Source organism: Eschrichtius robustus, chromosome 20 (assembly GCF_028021215.1).
Source record: "Eschrichtius robustus isolate mEscRob2 chromosome 20, mEscRob2.pri, whole genome shotgun sequence".
Lineage (NCBI taxonomy): Eukaryota > Metazoa > Chordata > Mammalia > Artiodactyla > Eschrichtiidae > Eschrichtius > Eschrichtius robustus.
In genome coordinates, this window is record NC_090843.1 from 1,004,463 (window position 1) to 1,017,445 (window position 12,983).

Below are 12,983 nucleotides of genomic sequence, written 5' to 3' on the forward strand. Positions count from 1 at the left end.
TTGGCTTATTTGCTTTTCCTTGTGGCAGTGATTGATGTCTATATCTGTATTTCATTTGTGCTCATTAAATGTTTGTGAAATGTGAGTAAACCAACGAATGAACCTTCATTTGTAGTATTTTTTCTGTGGAAAACATTTTTCAAGTTCTAAAATATTGACTTAAAAACAGTATTTTGGAGCATAATTGGTTTAACATTGATGACTGAATTTATTTTATGCTATAGAAAGAGTTTTGGCAGTTCTTCTGACGGATGCTGTGACTTAAAAACGCTTATTCTAGTTGTGCTGCTAGTAATATATTGCCCGAGAATGTCCTTTCCTCTAAGACAGCTTAAATATCAGATAAAGCGTCTTTCTATTTTTCTGGAACCTTGGAGCATCTCTATTTGATCAACATTAGTTAGTCTGTAAGGAGGTCAGTTTGACCAAGTCCTGAATAATCTGAAGAAACGAACCGACAGAACTCTTTGTAACCGAACAATTCTGCTAAAAAACTTAACAACATAAAATGTTAAAAGCCAGTTTTCATTAGAGAGCATTCAGATATCTGTATTTATGTCTAGTTTAAATTTTTATTTATTTTATTATTGTGACTCTGTTTTTCAAACAAGAAATGTTCTGTCACGTGATTTATTCATGCTATTGGAACTAAATTATTTTTGGCTTTGCTTTCTGTATAATATTTTGTTAGACTTTAATGTTTCACGTAAGTTCTTTTTATCTTCCATTTTGGACATTCCTTATTGTGGTATTCTTTCTTGAGGTATTATGAGAGAACAAGAAGTCTTCTAAAAGAGCATGAAGAAAGTAAATGTTAAGATTTTACAGATTGCTGCAAGTCCATGTTACTTGTGGATTACAAAGTGGGAACGTTTAACTTCAAAGCACGTCTGGCTGCTGTTATAAAATCAGAAAATAGATTGCTTATTTCCCTCAAATAGACTAAAGAACATGTTCTACTATGCATAGTTCTCATTACATATTAAAAGTGGGTATGAGACGAACTCAATGTATTGTAAATGAATAACAACAACAGGAGATTTATACTTGTTTACAGTGTTCATTCTTGCTTTTAAATATTAGAATAGACTTTTTTTTTTGGTCAACTTGAGAGAGGAAATTTATGATAACAGGATGAGTCCTTAATTTCTGTATTTAATGGCTTTTAAAGATGAAGAGGATGAAATAGGAGTTATTTTTGCATAGTTGAGAGGCTACATTGTAATTAGCTAAACCAATATTTTGTACCCTGCTTATAAATGTAGAGCCGGGTAAAAATAAGTCACAGATGGTTTTCTTGGCTTTTGGTTTTAAATTTTAAGCTTAATTAGAGCTTGAGCATCTTTGGGAATTCTCTGTTTCCCTCTTCCTTTATTATCCCCCTTATACTTAATTCTGCTTCATGAATTAGGGTTTTATATGCATGTGTCTTTGAAGGACTTACTTTCTATGCTGGTTTTCTCCATTCCAAAAATAGAGAGTGGTTACTTACTTTTCATATGTATACCTTCATACAATAAATATTTATTGAGTGTACTTTGCTGCCTGCTGGAAATTTGCTGCCTCTATATTTCAAAAAGTTGTGCGTATATAGTACAGTGTTATTTACTAAAGACGATGCCTCTTTCTCTGGTATGATATCTCAGTAGATTTTATTATTATCTTTGCTTAATAAATGTTTCCCAAAGTAAACGCACTAATTCATACACCCACGTCTGGAACACTTCTATTGTCAAATTTTTAATGTATGCCAATCTAGTGGCTGTAAAATACCATCTCTTTGTGGTATTACTTTACATGTTTCATATTTCTGAACAGATTGAGCATATTTTCATGTTTATGTTATTCAGATTTCCTCACCAGTGAAATGTGTCTCAAGTTTTTCCCATTTTTTTTTTTTCTAATGGGCTATTGTTCTTTCTCTTATTTTAAAAGAACTTCTTTACACATTGTGTAGACTAACTGTTTGTGCAAATATCTCCATCCAGTTTACGGCTTGCCTTTTCAATTTATTTATAATATTTTTTTTAGAGAGACATTCTTACTTAAAGTGGTCAAATTTGTTACTTCTTTTTTGTTTATACTTTTTTTATGTGTTGTTTAAAGAAATCTTCTCTACTCCAAGACCATGAAGTCATTCTTCTCAGTTGTCTTCTGAAAGTTTTTATAGTTTTATAGTTCTGCTTTTAATTATAAGTACTTAATCCTTTGGGAATTTATTATACATGGTGTGAGGAAAGGATCTGCTCTTATTTTCTTCCTCTTATTGAACATATCCTTATTTTCTCAATAATTTGCAGTGCTATATCTTTCATGAATCATAGTCTTATATATATTTGAGTTTCTGATACTTTCCAGTTAGTTCCTTTGAGTTATTTTCATTACTATCGTTTTATTATGTCTTGTAAGGCAACCCACCTTGATCTTTTTTTCTTCAGGCATGTCTTGGCTATCCTTGTCCCTTTATTTATTTATATACATTTTATAATGAGCTTATTAAATTTTCCAAAAACCCTATTGAGATTTTGGTTTGGATAAATTTAGTCACTAGATCTAGTCAAGGGGAATTGACATTTTTATAATATTGAGGCTATCCAAAAACATGGTTTCACACTCTTTTTATTTCAGTCTTAATGTCTTTCAGAAAAAGCTTAATTATTTTCTCCATAAAGGGTTTATGAATGTTTTCTTAGATTTACTTTTAAAAGTTATATATTGTTTTATGATTATAAATGATGTCTTTGTAAAATCATCTTTTTTCCTACATGATTTTTGCTAATTTATAGAAGTGCAGCTGACTTTTACATACTGGCATCCGGCAACTTTGCCAAGCTCTTATTTGGTCAGCCTCTACTTAACATCTTTCTATTTTTTGTCTTTATTTGTTGTGTTCTTTATGAACTTCCTGAAATTATTTAAAACTTGTACTTGAATATATGTTGTTCTAGTGGATGTAAATATCATCAAATATTGACCTGCAGGAGAGTGGCCTACCTTAAGTGGGCTGTCCAAAAAAGCCTGATGAATCAGAGCACTGCAGACAGGGGAGTCAAAAGGGGGGCTGTATGACAGTTTTCTTCTGTTTCATGGATTTTTTTTTTTTTTAAGTGTCAATTTCTTTATTTATTTATATTTATTTTTGGCCGTTTTGGGTCTTCGTTTCTGTGCGAGGGCTTTCTCTAGTTGCGGCAAGCGGGGACCACTCTTCATCGCGGTGCGCGGGCCTCTCACTGTCGCGGCCTCTCCTGTTGCGGAGCACAAGCTCCAGACGTGCAGGCTCAGTAGTTGTGGCTCACGGGCCTAGTTGCTCCGCGGCATGTGGGATCTTCCCGGACCAGGGCTCGAACCCGTGTCCCCTGCATTGGCAGGCAGATTCTCAACCGCTGTGCCACCAGGGAAGCCTGTTTCATGGATTTTTTAAAAAGTGGTTCCTTCTGCTGACAGGTTTTGATTTTGATGTTCTATTTTTTTTATAGTAAGCTTTTATGGACATCAGATTCTTTTTTCTGTTCATGATTATTTCTGTTAGGTTTTTCTGAACAAGCAATAGCCAGTGAGCATGTGAGAGTGGTGGCTTGGGTAGCTTACTTTATTTCTTAGTTCAGGAAGGCTCCCTTCTCCTGCTCCACTGAACTGCTGTATCTTTAGTAGATGGTGCCTTCTGTGGTTGTCATTTTGGCCTGTCTTCAGATTCCTTGATTTCTTCTTGTTTCCATAGGGCCCTTTTCTGTAGCCCCTTTTTCTTTTTTCGTCATGGACAGCCTTCCTTCCAGGGCCCTCCCTCTACTGCAGAAGTGCTCGCTTCCTGAGACTGCCTTCTCTGGCCCACACCCCGTGACCCTCTTTCACTCCTCTGTCTCCAGCACTCTCATCTCTCAGGCTTTTTGTCTGACCCACTTAAGCCACTTTCCTTCTACAGGTCAGTATTTGATGACATTTATGTCCCACCACTAGTAGGACCCTCAGGACTTGCTTTTTTTCCACGTTATCACTCAGGTTTGGCTTAGGATCTAATTCTGCTGATTTGTGATCTTTCTTTGGCCACTTATATGTTATTCGAATTTTTTGTAATCTCTTTCTCCTTGTTGTGATGTAGGCATGGGTGATGGGTATTAATAAAAATAAATGCTCTCTTTGTTCATCTGTATGGATTTTTGGAGGATGGGGAGAGAAATTTAAATTCAGGCAGTTGCCATTACTTTATGGGAACCAGCCTCCAGGTGAAAGAAATTATTTTGTAAATTTCTTCTAATCTAGGTGCAGAAATATAGTTATTCTTCAGATCCTATCTGTTGCTGTAGAGGCTTAAAAATTTTTTTTTGAATTTTACTGAAGTATAGTTGATTTACAATGTTGTGTTAATTTCTGCTATACAGCAAAGTGACTCAGTTATACATATATGTATTCTTTTTCATATTCTTTTCCATTGTGGTTTATTAAAGGATACTGAATATCGTTCCCTGTGCTATACAGTAGGACCCTGTTGTTTATCCATCCTATATTAAAATTCTTTTTGATTAAGTTCTATTTTTAATTTCATTGCCACCATATTCTTTGATTAATTGGTTCTTTACCCCGAACTTTATTGTCAAATTGGGTATGGATTGTTCATCTTCCATGATTATTAATTATAATACACCATTTGAGAAGCTTTTTGAAAACACAATGGGATTTTGGAGGAGTGGAACCCAGTAATATATATTTGAAAAAGTTTGTCAGTTGATGCTAATGGTTTACTTCAAGGTAAGAACCACTATCCTAGGTTGAAGTCATAATTAGTGTTACATTTATATTCTTGTACATTTTGAGGTTATCCATGTAGCAAATTGTGAGTTTATGATGTTAAGAGATTGGAATTCCATGATAATGATTTTTAATTATCACTTCATTTGTGGATCAAATAGTTGAGATAACAATCAGTGTTTCTAATTGATCATATAGCACATTAATTCAATAAATATTTCGTTGAAAGCCTGCTACATGCTAAGTATTATGCTAGCTTCCAGGAGTACGAAACTGAGAAGTCATCATCCTTGCACTCACTGAGCTTAAAGACAGATGTGGAGACATACTGATAAACACGTAAATATAACAGAAGAGCCATGAGAGACACACAGCGTACTTCAGGAGATGACAAGAGGGTGGGATCAGGTGCAGTTTGCCCCTTCCTTCCTTCTTTTCTTTCTTCTTTCCTTCTTTCTTCTCTTCCGTCCTTCCTCCCTCCCTTCCTTTATTCCTTCTTACTGAATATTTGTGGGACACCCACTACCTACTGGGTCCTGTGGTGGATGTCGGGATAGGTGTGTTACAAGGCAGGCATAGTCTGTTTTCAGAGTCCACAATCTTTTGCAGAAGATAGATGTTAGATCACAAAAAGGAGATGAACCTCCAGAGTACTGCTGCAGTAGTAGGAAGTTAACTAAATTTCCTGGTGGAGACATTCCTGAACTGAGAGTCTGGAATAAGTTAACCACATGAAGAAGCTGGGAGAATGATTTCACAGGTTGCAAAGACTCAGATATGGGAGAGAGTGTAGTGCTTTCAAGGTAAAGCAAGTTGTTCGGTGTCCTTGGAACATAGGGTATGCTGGGGGATAGAAAGGTAGATGTAGGAGGAATCCGAAAGGAATTTTGTATTCCAGTTCTTATCATGGAGGTAAAGTTAAGGATTCATACATCAAATCTGCCTGGGAGTGTAGCGATTAAATTGGGACTTGAAGGATGATAGGAGGGTACTTATAGGGGTCAGAGGGGTAGACAGAGGTAGAGAGGCACAGGAAGAGCTACCGTATTCTGGTGATGTAGGTCATTCAGGGTCCTGAGGGATGAAATGTGAGGTGAGGAGAAGTGGGGATGAGGCTGGGTGGTTAGGCTGTGAGAGGGTCATGCAGGTGCATTTATGGCACAGAGGAGTTTATGCTTTGTATTTTATTTGTTCATGGGGCACTAAAAATATATTATGCAATACCCATTCTAAGAAACACACTAAATATTAAGACATATGGAAAACATTTTCATTATAGTTGAATTAAAACTCAAATATTAATGTCTTTATTTTATTTTAAAATTTTCAGATAGAAAATCCTCGGTACCTGAGACAGAAGCCTATCCCAGTTACTTTGGTAGGTGAGAAGTGCATTGAACTTTTCCTACGGTCAGGTATTTTAAAAGAAAATAATCCTCAAGTTACTTAGAGAAAATAATGCAAGTCCACATTATGAAGCATAATAGTCCTATTAATCCTATCGCTTGGAAGTGAATAAATTACTATTTTTCTCCAATATTGGTATTATTTTGGCATGAACTTCAGCCAATTTAGAGTTTACTTTTTGATAAACCAGGCCTGAAAAAGTATTGAATGACTCTTCCTCATTCAACAGATGACTCCCAAATTCAGCCTGAGAAAATCCAGCAGTCTCCAGGATGATCAGTTACTGTCTCGAATGCATGAGAAGGAGGTAGGATCGAGATATTTCTGATATATCTAATTTATTAAACAATTTTTGTATTTTGTGTAATGTGAATTTTCGGGTTAGAATAAGGATGCATGGTAGGAAGAGGTTGTCGTTGGTACGGATATAAAATACTGATGCAGGTAAGGCAGGGTTGTCTTCAACTTTGTGATGCCCGTCTTCCATTTTGTGTGTCCTGGCTCCAGGCCTGCTGGACAGATTGTGCTGAGGGGCTCTCTCCTGACTATCAATTCCTGATTATCAGGCCTATCAATTCCTGATTATCAGGGCCTATCAATTCCTGATTATCAGGGCCTATCAATTCCTGATTATCAGGGCCTATCAATTCCTGATTATCAGGCCTATCAATTCCTGATTATCAGGGCCTGGGGGGGATGGCACGTTTTAGAAGCAGTATCTTTGACCTCAGTGAATCCCTTTATCCTCTCTTTATCTCAACTTCCTCATAATGTATCTTTCTAATTTCACTATTTTTACTGTTTCTACTATTTTAAATTGATCTGCTAAATTCAGCTATGCTAGAGCTGCTATGAGACACAGTGTACTATCTTTCTTTGATCATTTGAAAATAGAATTATTAAAGAGGCAGTGGTGTTTATTGGTTAGGAGCAAAGGCTATGGAGTCAAGGATATGTGGATATGAATCCTCCTTACCAGCTACGTGAAAATGGGCAGATACCTATTCTCCCTGAGTCTCAGTTTCTTCATCTTACTTGGGAGGTGTCTGCTTTACAGGATTAGTAGGAAGATTTTGTAGTCTGGGTACCTGTGTACTCCACATGTATAATAGTAGTCATTAATTTGCTTTATTATTTTCTTTTAAAAACTTTTATTCTGGAAAATTTAAAAATTATCATTATTATTTTATTTTTGCTTATGACACCAATGAAACACCGGTCATCTGTGTGGTACGACGAAAGACAATTAGATTAGGAACCTGAAAAATTATGTCCTTAATCTGCCTTAACCATTTTCTAGTTATATGACCCAGGGAAGTCAAGAATATTAGTTTAATTTTTGTTTAAACAGGGTTGTTACGAAGTCAAATGAGAACAGTGAGTATGTATGTAACTTGTAAATGGTAATGCACTATTTAAATGGGCAAACTGTGAAAAATATTATTGGACTTAGATTAATGGTTCTAATTAATTTATTTCAATAATTTTATCTTTCATTTTTTTCTTTCATTTTAATGGGAGGCTTCTAAGAATTTCTGAAATTTAATTTCAATTTGGATATTTTCAACATGATAGAGTTTTCTTACCATCCTATTTATAAAATATCACAGAATGATATTTTTCTTAGATATCCCATACAATATCATGAGCGTATAAGTTTATTTTTGTTGATAACAGAGGAGGAAGCGCTATTTTTTCTTTTAAATTTCTTTTTTTAAAAAAGTATTCATTTATTTTAATTAATTGATATCGGAGTATAGTTGCTTTACAATGTTGTGTTAGTTTCTGCTGTACAGCAAAGTGAATCAGCTATATGTATACATATATCCCCTCTTGTTTAGATTTCCTTCCCATTCAGGTCACCACAGAGCACCAAGTAGAGTTCCCTGTGCTATAGGGTAGGTTCTCATCAGTTATCTAGTTTATATATAGTAGAGTATATGTATCAATCCCAATCTCCCAATTCATCCCACCCCCCCGTTTTAAATTTCAATCTGGTGGAGTGACTGCTGCTGGTAATATTCCGTCGTTTTATAGCTCCAGTTTAAGGCATGCAGGGTTTTGTTTCTTAGTGCACTGCTAGTGTTTTTGAAGAACCTGTTGAAATAAAAAGAAATTACACTCTAAAAAGCGTTTTTGAGGGTAATACTTACATTCAGATGCACCTTCTTTGGAACTCTTGTTTTGAAATTCTTTCCTTTTAAAAAAATTGTCATTAATTGTTTTTACACATCATTCTAAGTCATTACCAACTATTTTTCCTTTTCCTTTTACTGTTGAGACTGCTTACCATAGAATATTTAAAATAACTGAAAGGACCTGGTGTCTTTTTGAATTTCTTTTTTGGTGTTTCGTGAAATAATGTCCTTATTCTTTATGATGACATCTTGGGTCAGGGGTAAACATACCAAGGCTCCCCACATACGTGTTGAAAGAGAAAACACTTAAAGCTATTGTGTATTGCATTTGAGATTCATAATTTTAAATGTGTGTGGCTTTATTTTTTTCCGCACCCTTATGTTTTTGTTTTTCTTTCTGGCGTACCGTAAAAATATTTGTGGCATCATTGAGAAGTTTGCATGTAAACATCAACTTACACCATATCTTAAAATATATCCAGTGTATATTTTGTCTAAAATAACTCTTTGTATAGCTACATAGTCATTTCTGACTTTTTTTTTTAACTCCTTTATTAGAGTATAATTGCTTTAAAATGATGTGTTAGTTTCTGCTTTTATAACAAAGTGAATCAGCTATACATGTACATATATCCCCATATCTCCTCCCTCTTGCGTCTCCCTCCCACCCTCCCCATCCCACCCCTCTAGGTGGTCACAAAGCACCGAGGTGATCTCCCTGTGCTATGCGGCTGCTTCCCACTAGCTGTCTATTTACAGTTGGTAGTGTATATATGTCCATGCCACTCTCTCACTTCGTCCCAGCTTACCCTTCCCACTCCCTGTGTCCTCAAGTCTGACTATTTTTGATGAAAAAATTTTTTTTAAAATTTATTTATTTATTATTCATGGCTGTGTTGGGTCTTCGCTTCCGTGCGAGGGCCCCCTCCAGTCGCGGCAAGTGGGGGCCACCCCTCATCACGGCGCGCGGGCCTCTCACCATCGCGTCCTCTCCCACTGCGGAGCACAGGCTCCAGACGCGCAGGCTCAGCAATTGTGGCCCACGGGCCCAGCCGCTCCGCGGCACATGGGATCCTCCCAGACCAGGGCTCGAACCCGTGTCCCCTGCACTGGCAGGCAGACTCCCAACCACTGCGCCACCAGGGAGGCCCTGATGAAATTTTTTGATCATATTTTTTCTCCATCCTAAAATATTTAAAAGTATATGCTGAGTTGCCCCAGTGTGAGAATTATCTTAGTTTCATCTTTCTTTTATAGTATTTGTGATTATAAAATAATTTGTGGATTTTTATTAAAGAAAATTTGGAAAATATAGACGTATGTAAAGAAGGAAGTAAAATCATCTATGAAATAAAAACACTGGTAAAATATCATTGGGTTGTCTTTTAGTCTTTTCTTTATGTATCCTGTAAACATGTTATTTTTCTTTAGAAAATTGAGATGATATCATATACATTGTTTTGTATAACTCAAGTATTTTATGCTACTAAATATTGTTCCTAAGCATTTATTTTCAATGGCTGTATTATAGTTCATATTACAGAATTATCCCCAGTTAATTTAAATTATCCCTATTGTTAGGTATTGAGATTGAGTTTTTACTAATATAAATAATTCTGGGAAGAATGTCCTTATATGTCTGTCTTTATATGAATTCTAAATATTTCTATGGGGTAATGAATTATGTCTTACATGGTAAAGTGAAACAATGGATTTTTGTAAGTTTAGTATCATAAGCAGTTTAACCTCTAAAATAAAAATTAATGCTTGGAAGTGTCATGAACATTGTATGTGATTATAAGGTACAAGTAAAGGATGTATTATATGCAAAAATGAGAATGAATATAAAAAGGCAAAGATAATTAGGAGCCACTTGAAGGCAGAGGAAGGTAGCAGTTTAGATTGCCTTTGTAAATATAAAAAGACTATATTTTTAACACAGAACATGTGGGATTTTTAAAGTTTTTTCAGTTTCAGGAGATAGTTCTTTAATACTTTCATTTTTGAAATAGAGAATACTAATCATTAAAAGAAAGATATTCAGACTTTAGGAAAAACATTGATTTTCCTGAATTACATGTGTATCTCTATGCTAAACATAATACAACTGTTAGAGATCATGGTGTTTCCCCTGTTCTGGTCACTAGAAAGATCAGAGCTTCCGCAGCATATTTTCAGCAACTGTAATATTTTATGACATGTACTTTTGTGTGCTGTCCTAAATCTTTGTCCTTAGTGGTCTCTTTCTATTTCATATTCTTTTCAATTTTTTGTCTATGTACTTTAATCTTATTATATTTGTATATATCAATATTTATGTAACTGTCTCAAATTCTTTCTAGAATGGTGCATGAATAGATGGATAAATAAAGTCCATTTCCAAAAAAAAAAGAATAACGAAAAAGAAAATACCAACCATACCGCTTTAATGTTTTTGTCTGTTTTCAAGAGATAGTTTTCTAACTTGGATTTTTCCCTAAACTTAAATGCATAGTTACACTGTGATGTGTGTAGTTATCCTTTAGAAGGATGATCTTATGTCTACTTGATTAAGTCACTTTTGTTAGACATATACTTATGGGCATGAGGATAAATGCTTTTCTGTTTTGAAATTCAGCAGGCTCTTGCATGTTCACATCAGACAACCCTGATGTGTCTTGTACATGTTCTCATCTACAAATGCTTTGTTGTTGCTGGGTGGCATTTTAAAAATAAGAAATAACATTGTTTCAAGTGAGTTAAGTTTATTTTAAAATTAAATATTAAATTAAATAGCAATCTTCATTTCCTCAACACCTGATCTTTTCTCTTCAAGGTAATCATTGCAGAAAATTTAATGTGTGTTCTCTTTAAAAGTTTCCAGGAATATCTCATTTTTAAAATACAAATAAGATCCTAGAGCATACTCTATATACTGTTTCATTTTGCTTTTTAAATGCTAACATATATTCTGATGATTTTTTTATATCAGTAGTATGGCATCATCTTTTTAAAAAGTTGCATTGTGTTTTATTTTACTGATGGACCACATTTTATTAATATAGATTCCTACTGAGGGATAGAGGTTATGTATTTTGCTACAACAAATAGTGTTTCAAGAATATCCCTGTGTATATTTTTATGTATTGCATATTTCTTCTTATACAATAAATTATGTGAAATTGAATTGCCCAGTAACAGGGTTGCAGGTTTAAGTTTTTGATTGACATTGACAGATTGCCCTTAAAATGAGGTTATGTTCTGCCTCAGGCTGCAGGCTTGGGTGAGAGCAGGGAGTGACCGCCAGTGGGTGTGAGAGTTCCTTTTTGGAGTGATGAAAATGTCCTAAATTAGACTGTGGTGATGTTGCATAATTCTCTGATGTATTAAAAGACATTGAATTGTATATTTTAAGTGGGTGAATGTTATAGTATGTGAATTATGTATATCTTAATAAACTATTAAAAAAGGTTAGGTCTATTTGTACTTGGACCAATAGTGTATGAGAGTGTCTATTTTCCCATTTTATCATCAACACTGAATTATAAACATTTTTGACTATCTGTGAGATGAAAAATAGCATCTTGCTGCTTTGATATTTCCATTGCTTTTATTGTAAGTGAGAATGAACATATTTTTTGTCTGTTTATTGTCTTTTTAATTTCACTTTTGTGAGCTGTCTTTTCTTATACCTTTCCATATTTTTGTTAAATTGTTTGTCTTCATTGTGATTCCTAAGAACAATTTATATGTTAAGGAATTCAGATCTTTGTCATATATCTTACAAGTATTTTTCTCTGTGTGTCTTTTGATTTATTTCTATTTTTTTAATGTACAGAAGTTTTCTTTTCAGTAGTTGGATCTATCAGTCTTTTCTCTATGGCTTCTGGTTTTTGTGTTTTGTAGAAAAGACTTTCTTATTCCAAGATTATGAAAAAAATTCATGTTTTTGTCTCTTTTTAAATCTTACTTTTGTATTTAAATCTCAGATCCATTTCACAGGGTTTTACTATGAGTAGTGATGATAATCTAGGTTAGTCAATTCTTAATGTTATAAAATCAAAATTTAGGAAGTTGAAATGCTTAAGTTTAAGAATGCAGTAAGTGTGGAGAGAATTGAGTGACATGAAATTCTATACAGATTACAGAATTTGTCTGTGTTTAATAAATGATTTAATTCTTTTGATGCTTTAGAGAGTCCTAAAATATTTAATTAGCCTTTGGAAATCAAACTTTATAAAACACAACTTCCATTTTAAGTTTATAACTGTGGAAAATACCTTAGATGTTAAATGAGTAATATGTGCAATATTATTTTATTAGAGTTGAAGAACTGTAATAGTTTTCTTTTGATTGGTAAAAACACACCTATAAAATATTTTAAGATTAGAAGTTTTTCTCAATTTATTTGGCATTACGGGAAGACGTTCGGTGACCGGGATCCTTTATTTTAACCTTAGTCTGTCATTCACAAACATACTTGGACTTGTTTGCCTTTGTAATTGCTAACACATTTCCTGTGATATCCACATCACAGAATTGTGTGACCTTGAGCACCATCAAGCAGTGGGGTTCTTTTTTTTTTTTAGTATTCTTAAAAAAGATTTCTGACATAGATTAAGCCATTTGGAAAACCGTTGTCACTGAAAATGAAAGAAGAGACAACACAAGGGGAGATCAATTTTCAGAGCAACCATCAGTTTTCAGAGAACAGAC

The 12,983-nt window shown here is 34.4% G+C and overlaps 1 protein-coding gene across 13 annotated transcripts in view; it reads left to right on the forward strand.

Moving 5' to 3' along the window:
* The window catches only part of CEP112 (centrosomal protein 112), a 414,548-nt gene that overhangs the window by 46,048 nt on the left and 355,517 nt on the right, over nucleotides 1-12,983 (forward strand). For all 13 annotated transcript variants that reach the window (XM_068530225.1, XM_068530226.1, XM_068530227.1 and 10 more), the window contains 2 exons: nucleotides 6,074-6,121; nucleotides 6,380-6,457. In XM_068530225.1, the coding sequence (XP_068386326.1) occupies nucleotides 6,074-6,121; nucleotides 6,380-6,457 (126 nt within the window). The remainder of the gene's footprint in view (nucleotides 1-6,073; nucleotides 6,122-6,379; nucleotides 6,458-12,983) is intronic.